The sequence below is a fragment of the Primulina tabacum genome, chromosome 13, assembly GCF_025594145.1.
Source record: "Primulina tabacum isolate GXHZ01 chromosome 13, ASM2559414v2, whole genome shotgun sequence".
Taxonomy (NCBI): domain Eukaryota; kingdom Viridiplantae; phylum Streptophyta; class Magnoliopsida; order Lamiales; family Gesneriaceae; genus Primulina; species Primulina tabacum.
In genome coordinates this window covers 29,130,908-29,139,782 of record NC_134562.1, presented here as the reverse complement: position 1 = coordinate 29,139,782, position 8,875 = coordinate 29,130,908, and the positions used below count along the sequence as shown (strand labels likewise).

Here is an 8,875-nt window from a genome sequence, read left to right as displayed (position 1 = left end):
TTTGTTTTTCGGCCTCGAGATTCACATATTTTGTTTATTAAAAGATAATTGTTATTGATCCACAATTAAAAATAATATCTTGTGCAAATGATTGTGTAATACATAGTTATAATGCATTTTTTTTTATTTTAGGCTCACTATTTTAATTTCTTTTGGTTATTTATCACAAGCTTTGAATTTATAATTTTCTTGAATCTCTTGACTATATTATCTTTACTAAGTAGCTTATGTACATTTTATTTGAATCATTTTATTTATAACCCTCATCCAATTTTCTTTATATTCATTTGTTTTTGAAGAAATCCATATTATTTTATATTTAATTGTATTAAAAATTATATTTATTTTTAAATTTTAACAGTTATATATTAAAGACATTGTTAAGTATTAAATAAATTAGATAATTTCAAATATTATATAAAATTTAAAAATTATTATAAATTTTTGTCATAGATATAATTATAAAAGTATAATAAAAAAATTATTAATTTTTTGACTTATTCTCACATCAATGCTTTTCTCCATTGAATTGTTTATCTTAATGTTTTGATTACTAAACTTAAAGAAAACCAAAAAATAAATTAAATTGTTAATTTTAAACATCAAATTAAGAAAGATGACTAATTGTGTATTAATTTTAAAGATCAGAACCAACAAATATTGAACAAAAATATTTATAGACCACAAAATTTAAGTGGTAAACTAATAGACAAAAAAATATACTCAACAACATGGATATCTTTATGTACTTGTGTAAAAAAATTTTATGGTAACTAATTTTCTCGTTATTTTTTACAATTAATACAATACAATATTAAGCTATTAGAACTTATTGATGATTATGAAATCATTAACAAAACCGAATGAAAGTGAAATATTAATTTTTTAGTTTTAACATTTCTTGATCTTCCGATCAAAAATTATATTTGTTACCCAATACACGACTTTTATTTCTTAAAATTATGATATGTCGCGTAAAGCCTTATACTAAGCAAATGGTGGACATAATGAGTATTGCAATGACGTGGGTGTTTATTGGGCAAACCGTAAAACCCTAGGCATGACAAACACAAATAATTGTTGGGCTCCTCCATAAGAGAACGCTTCAAAAGAATCAAAATGAGTTTAAATTGATTTCGTGTAAATCAATTACTCTTATATACATCAAAGCGATAGAAAAGGAGAATAAAATGAATTCAAATCGTTTTTATGTGAAACAAATTATTCTTAAATTTAAGTTAGTTAAAATGATTTATAAGATTTTTAAAATTTTCTAATGTTTTTTTTAAAAAAATTTCTTGAAAAATAAAATTTTTTAAAAATATTAAATTATCTTCATGTTTTATGTCCTATCAAATTTCCATTGCTGAATACTTATAAAACTTGTAGCTACTTTTTTAAGGACATGATTTAGGCATAAAACCGTATAACTTCAAAATATATCATGAAATATTTAGAAATTCTAATTGTTGTAAATAAAATTTAAAATTGATATATTTACCTTTTGTTTTATTACTTTGAACGGTCACAGTCTAAACATATTATTTTTATAATTTTAAGATTTGTGATATTAAAATAAGTGACACTGTGATAGTTAGAATATTTGATTCTGATTAGGGATCACATTAATAAATATTTTTATATTTAGATACAATATTGCGACACTATATTCTTATATATCTATCAACCATAAAACATCTCATGAATTATATTAATACTCAAGAACTCAAGCAAAAAATAAAATCTGAACTTTATCAAGGTATCGTAGATTGAAATAATGATTGAAAATTAAAAGATAGTGAGAGTAATATTATAATTGTTCTTCTCATATCATCTTTTTATGTTTTACATACGTGCAATATATGTGTACATTTTCTGGTGTATTAAAATAAAGCTAAAAATTTGATGTATATTAGAACATGTATGTAATCAAAAGAAAACGTACGGGTCCTCATTTATTATTGACAGATTGAATGAATGACTGATGAATCACGGAGAAGTAATTGTTGAAAGTTTATCACGAAAGGGGCTTGTAATCTCGTTCGCAACATTCATCTTCTGAAACTTCTTCCATCCTACGCCGAGAGAACCTCTCCCCGTGCGGAAAAGACATTAGATTGGGGTGGACGCCAGCAAAACAGTTGGCCCACCGCTATCCATTGGCCATACACTGGGTAGAATTTATCATGTTCCCATGCAACCCCTTCCAAGTGCATGAACAATGGTTGGTTTTTTAGCAAGAAACACAAGACAAGTTAAACCAACCAACCACATGTCTCTGAGAAAAGTGAAGTTCATAGATTTGGGGAGATATAATTAAGTTATTGGATGTTTCATGGGGATCATGAGTTTGGCCCTTTTTCACCATTTCCATATATCTCTTCGCAGGAATAAAAGAGTGCCTTCATCCGTGTTATTCCCAACTACCTTTCTCTATATGAAGCTCTTGCCAGAGACTTGACAGTTGACACTATTCTTGCAAGTTTCGGCGTAGTCGGCTTTAGGTTCTAAAAAGATACGCGATGTCGTTTTCGTACAAGAGAAACTTCTTGCAGCGCTTTTGCATAGAGGACTTCCAAGTGAGCACGGGGATTCAGGGTGGTTTCTTCTCCAATGATCTTCTTCCGACGCTCGGGGATGGGATCGGTAGAGCAACGGTGCTTAGGAAACACATCATCTCCCCATTCGATCCCCGATACAGGTGATATGATCGTCTTGCTTCATTTTCTTGATTCTGATCCATTGAGACGCTCACAGATTCGATTTTTGTTATTTCAGGGCTTGGGAGATGTTTCTGATTCTGCTTGTCATTTATTCGGCGTGGATCTCTCCGTTTCAGTTCGCATTTCTGACTTACAAACAGGATGGCCTATTCATTGCTGATAACATTGTCAATGGTTTCTTTGCTGTTGATATTGTTCTCACCTTCTTCGTGGCGTATCTCGATCGCACGACGTATCTCTTCATCGATGATCCTAGAAAAATAGCAATAAGGTACATAATGGCTCAACCTTTTCACAGATTCTCAATGACATATGGAATCAAGATATGTAGCAAGAATATGATCTTGAACTAATCAAGTCTTTTTTTTTTTTAACTGTTCTTACATTCGGTTAATAGGTATCTGTCAACCTGGTTCCTTTTCGACGTATGCTCGACGGTACCTTTTCAATCCCTCTGCCTTCTATTCACAGACAATAATGGTGGGATTGGCTTTAAATTGCTGAGCATGTTACGACTTTGGCGTCTCAGACGAGTCAGCTCCATGTTTGCAAGGTTTATCATCATTCTTGATTTACTACCCCCCCTTTGATTTCTTGAAAATACTCCAAATGAATATCCACAGATTCCATCTTCATAATCCAGGCTCGAAAAAGACATCCGTTTCAACTATTTCTGGATTCGCTGCACGAAACTCGTATCTGTATGCCACTATTTCCATTCAACAAATTTTCATATCAGAATATAAACATATGTGCATTCTAACAGAATGGCCATCTTTCCTGATTGAAATCAGGTAACTTTATTCGCTGTACATTGTGCCGGATGCTTCAACTATATGATTGCATATAGGTACCCCGATCCGAAACAAACTTGGATTGGAGCAGTCTACCCGAATTTCAAACAAATGAGTCTTTGGGACATATATGTAACTTCCATGTACTGGTCTATTGTAACACTAACTACAACAGGATACGGAGACTTACACGCTGAGAACCAGAGAGAGATGCTTTTCGATATCTTCTACATGCTTTTCAACTTAGGATTGACAGCTTATCTCATAGGAAACATGACAAACCTTGTAGTTCACTGGACCAGCCGAACTAGAAACTTCGTAAGCTCCCTCTCTATGCCTCTCTGTCTGTATTCGCATTCGACTGTGTCGAAGCTGATTATTTCTTTGCTGTAGAGGGATACTGTAAATGCAGCCACTGAATTCACCAGAAGAAACCAATTGCCACAGCATATAGAAGATCAGATGTTGTCACATATTTGCCTCAAATTTAAAACAGCAGGATTGAAACAGCAAGAGACTTTGAACGGGATGCCAAACGCCATTCGTTCTAGCATCGCACGCCATCTGTTCTACCCCGTCATACGAAATGTCCATCTCTTCAATGGGGTATCACATGACTTCCTATTTCAAATGGTACTGCCAATTCTTCTCCATAAATGATCTTTCAAAGCAGTAGTCAATGAACACTATTCGCAAGAATAAACCTAAATACTAATCCTCGATTTTCTTGAAAGGTCCCGGAAATGGAAGCGGAGTACTATTCTGCCAAAGAAGATCTCATTCTACAAAACGAGGCGTCGACAGACACATACATAGTGGTGTCAGGGGCAGTGGTAAGTTAGCTATGAAATCTCATATCCTATGCGACGAAAACTCGTACAAGATTGATTCTTATCCTGTTTCTACAATGCCGATTTTTTGTTTGCAGGAGTTGGTTGTAAAGATCGATGGCCATGATCAAGTAAGAATCTTTACACAAACCGACGTCGAAAATGTTTCCGAATACAGTAACAAACATACCATGTCAAATATATGACTTGGGACTTTTTATATGCAAACAGGTAATGGGAAAGGTTTGTAAAGGGGAAACGTTTGGAGAAATTGGGGTGCTACTTAAAAAGCCTCAGCCATATGGTGCTCGAACAACCGAAGTTTCTCATATATTACAGCTAAAAAGTACCGCGTTTCTCGACATTCTTCGACAAAATCCAGCAGACGAGAGCATTGTCATGAACAATCTTTTCCAGGTAAACTTCCAAAACAACACTATTCCCATGATCAACATATCCTCGTAACTCGGACAAATTGCATTCAGTATATAAAAAAACAATGACATGTTACATATTTTATTATTCGAGATTTGATTTATTTCGTATTTTATCATATGATTCATGGCAAACACATCAAGCTCTGCTTTATGTATACAATATTTTTTAATTTCATTTCTAAAAGAAATGGTCGGTTCGCGTAACCCATAATCATCGGTTTTGCTGCAACCAAAACGGTTCATAAACCATAACCGGAACCATCAAGAAAACCAAAGGTTTTGAATCATGATCATATATATATCTATGCCAGCATAGAGAATCCAACAAAACTTTAATCCGATGAACTCTTTCATGTCCAAAGAAACTCCAAGCATGGAGAAGCTTCGATATCGAGGGACAAACCAATCCAAGCTTGAACCAAACCAATTTCCACGATAGGGAAACCAAGTCGAATCAAATCAGTGAAACCAAGAAAAGCGACATGGATCAGAATCCATGGTCCGAGGATGTCCGAACAGCTCTACATTCTGCTGTCCAGCAAGGGAATCTTGAGATGGCCATGATTTTGCTGGAGAATGGACTAAAACAGCCAAGAAAAGAGTCACCATTCATAGGCATAACACACTTCCAAACAAGCAGCTCGCAAAGCTGATTATTTTGCCTGATTCGCTCGAAGAACTATGCAAAATAGCAGGTAAAAAGTTAGGAGTTGAGGGATTGAGCAAAGTTGTAAATGAGGAGAATGCAGAAATAGATGATATTTGTGTTATACGAGATGGAGATCATCTGTTTTTCGCAAACGAAGATGATTAAAGTTTAATATGAAGTGCGTGTACATTTTGTATGTATGTATATATATATAAGAATTTTTGTTAACATTTTGTTCATTTGTGATAGTTGTTAGTTAATTATTGGCAAAAACTTGTGTGAGACGGTCTTATGGGTCGTATTTTGTGAGATGGATCTCTTATTTGGGTCATCCATGAAAAAATATTACTTTTTATGCTAAGAGTATTACTTTTTATTGTGAATATCGGTAGGGTTGATCCGTCTCACAGATAAAGATTCATGAGAGCGTCTCACAAGAGACCTACTCTTAATTGTTTTAGGTAGAAAATTTACGGATCATATTAAAATTAATATTAAAAAATGCTTTTGTATAAAAACTATTTATAATTCACGCAATTAATTAATTAAATAAGATAACTTTTTGTTTTTTTTTTAAAAAAAAGAATTATATGATTTTACACTAGTTTTTTATTTTTATAAATTATATATATTATATGTGATGTGGTTATTTTGTAGTTACACCAAATAAAAACAAAACAGAATTTTTACAAAAAAATCTATAATGGCGAGTTTGATAGAATATAAATAAGAGAGTTTATATTTATATTTTATTTTTTGTTATTTACACTATATTTTGAATAAATTTTACACATATTTTATATATAAAGTAGAATATTGATAACAAAAATGAAGTGTAAATAACAACTCCCTATGAACAGAAGTATCTCAATTGTTAGGTACAATAATTATATGTAACTTTTTTGCTTGTAAATCATCTTGCTGTTTTATCTGGACATACAGTTTGAGTTGTGCGTATATTGTCATGATGTTTGATCTGCACGTGCAAGTTGCACCTAAGTCTCTAGCTTGCTCAGTTGTAAATTGTCTTACTTTTGTGATCTGGATGTGTAGTCTGAGTTGTGCGTAAAATCGTCCAGTTGTGTAATGGATGTTGCACATAAGCCCCTAGCCTTTCTTGTTTGTAAATCATCATATTGTGTGATCTGGACGTGTAGCTTGAGCCGCTCGCTTGTAAACCTTCTTGTTGTGTAATATTAGACATGTTGAGATAAGTGATCGAATCGTGATGCTTGAGCTGCTAATGAACCTCTCTGGAGCCCCACATCAGATTAGAAAAATAAGATTTAAAAAATTGATAGGTACTACTCATATGAACAAAGTGCATATCATTTTCGAAAGTCAATAACTTAAAAACTCCAAAGCGAGTGTGCTTAACCCCCATAAGTTCTCCAAAGTAGCGTGTAAGTGAAGACATAAGCACGTTAGAAAATCTCGTGTTGGTCTGTGATGACATTGTCAACTCAAAGTTGACCTATCGACCAATACGTTGTGATCCAGTGACAATCCAGATAACAAACATTCAATCTTACATCAAGTTTATCCAAATTTTATTGTTTTCGAAGTTCAAATGATATATTAAAAGTACCACTCTTAACTTAAACAATTATTATAGAATATCATATATTTAAAAATAATTAAGTATTCTAGTTGAATAATTATTCTAATTATTTTTTCAAAAAAACTTATAAAACTCATCTTTGAAGTTCTTTATTTTGTTATAAAATTTAAATTTTATTCTTGAATTACTTACAAACAAAAGATAGTATACACCAAAAAATTAATTTGTTAGTTGTCCTTAACAGTTTTTAGGTTGAATAATCTCTGGATATTATTTTCTTCAAATAGAGTTGTCCTCGACAATTTTTAGGTTGTTAAAACAAATTCAAGAATGACTAATTTCATTGGACAACTGAAAGATTAAAAAAAAAATTGTGAAAACTGTCCAGTTTTACTAGCGATAAGATATCTACTTGGTGTAAGCTAACAAGAAAAGAGCAGATGAAAAATGAACAAGAATGTAAGGTGCTTAAAATAAATAATATATATACTTATGGATGTTCGAAAATAAATACTTATACTTTTCTTAATTGCTGGATACAATAATTATGTATAACTTTTCATGCTTGTAAATCATCTTATTATGTGATCTGGACATATAACTTGAGTTGTGCGTAAGTTGTCCTGTTGTGTGATATGCACGTTGCACCTAAATCCCTAATTTTGTTCACTTGTAAACCGTTCTACTGTTTCATATGGACGTGTAGCTTGAGCCAATCTTTTGTGAACCATCTTGTTGTTTAATATTGTACATGTTGAGCTTCTTGGATCTCGGTTTTCTCGTGCCCAAAACGCAGCGGAAGTTTAAAAATTTTTAATTTTATTTTGACAATCAAAATATATATGTTTGAGCACTCGTATGGTTTCATGAATAAACTTTCATAGGGCATAAGAATTTATACCTTTGGTGAATTAATCACACGGCTCCAATTATTCTGGGTTTAGCGGAGATAGCTCTTTATGAAATCCCTACGAACTTTATTCAAGAACTCTTTCCTGCAATCCTTCTAATCAGGTCCACGACTAGAAGATTTGTTCCTCTTCTAATTTGTACTAGAAAAATTAGAAGAGATTTTTACGTTGGAGAACAAAATATCGGGAGGCGGCTCAACCCTAAATCTAATCAAGGTGGCCGAAATATTGAGGGAGAGAAGAGAGTAATTTTCGAAAATCACCATGGAGAGGGAGGCTAGGGTTTTTCAAAAATTGTGAATGAATTGTGGTTAACCCTAAGCCTAATACACATATATATAAGATAAGGCCCATTAATTAAATTAAATACTTAATTGGCTTAATCAATTAATTATTCTAGTCCAACTAGTTTAATTAATTAATTAATCTTTTAAAGTCCAATTAAGAACCTTAATAATATGTATGTTGGTCTTGTACTCCTACAAGCCCATTATACATATACCCATTACATTTAATTTAAATCCCTTATAAATTCAACATTTGAATTTAATATTTAAATATAAATTCAACTCCTTGAATTTATCACCTCCAAAATTTAATATTTAATAAACTCAACTTTTGAGTTTAATAAATTAAATCCTCAAATTTTATAAATTCAACTCCTTGAATTTATTATCTCCAAATTTCATAAATTCAACTTCTTGAATTTACTATCTCATAAATTCAACTCCTTGAATTTATTTTCTCAAAATTTAATTATCATAAATTTAACTCCTTTAATTTACTATATCATAATATAAATTCAACTTCTTGACTTTATTCTCTCAATGGGAACAAACGATCCAGTGCTTGTGTGACCCTCAATGGTTCAGGGATACAGCTAGCCGTGGGTTCACAACTCTTTGTGATTCATGACATAATACTTTATTCGGGCTTAACCCTAGTTAGCCCCATTCTTTTCATCAACACC

At 32.1% G+C, this 8,875-nt stretch overlaps 1 protein-coding gene across 2 annotated transcripts; it reads left to right on the top strand.

Moving 5' to 3' along the window:
* The first annotated feature begins 2,230 nt into the window (after nt 1-2,230).
* On the top strand, nt 2,231-5,630 carry LOC142523307 (potassium channel KAT1-like). 2 transcript variants are annotated; one of them, XM_075627055.1, is made up of 10 exons: nt 2,231-2,701; nt 2,779-2,994; nt 3,121-3,276; nt 3,367-3,424; nt 3,518-3,835; nt 3,911-4,150; nt 4,252-4,350; nt 4,446-4,478; nt 4,579-4,764; nt 5,096-5,172. In XM_075627055.1, the coding sequence occupies exons 1-10, from the start codon at nt 2,523-2,525 to the stop codon at nt 5,126-5,128; spliced, it is 1,518 nt and encodes a 505-aa protein (XP_075483170.1). In that variant the 5' UTR covers nt 2,231-2,522; the 3' UTR covers nt 5,129-5,172. The 2 variants fall into 2 exon arrangements, with proteins under 2 accessions (XP_075483170.1, XP_075483169.1); XM_075627054.1 differs by having other exon boundaries at nt 2,245-2,701; nt 5,147-5,630.
* Nucleotides 5,631-8,875: the final 3,245 nt, after the last annotated feature.

Excerpts from the sequence above, each read along its gene's own strand:
- LOC142523307 (XM_075627054.1), top strand. The coding sequence starts at position 2,523 with ATGTCGTTTTCGTACAAGAGAAACTTCTTGCAGCGCTTTTGCATAGAG. Across the intron at positions 2,702-2,778 it reads CCATTCGATCCCCGATACAG|GGCTTGGGAGATGTTTCTGA; the intron begins GTGATATGATCG and ends TTGTTATTTCAG. Across the intron at positions 3,425-3,517 it reads GCTGCACGAAACTCGTATCT|GTAACTTTATTCGCTGTACA; the intron begins GTATGCCACTAT and ends GATTGAAATCAG.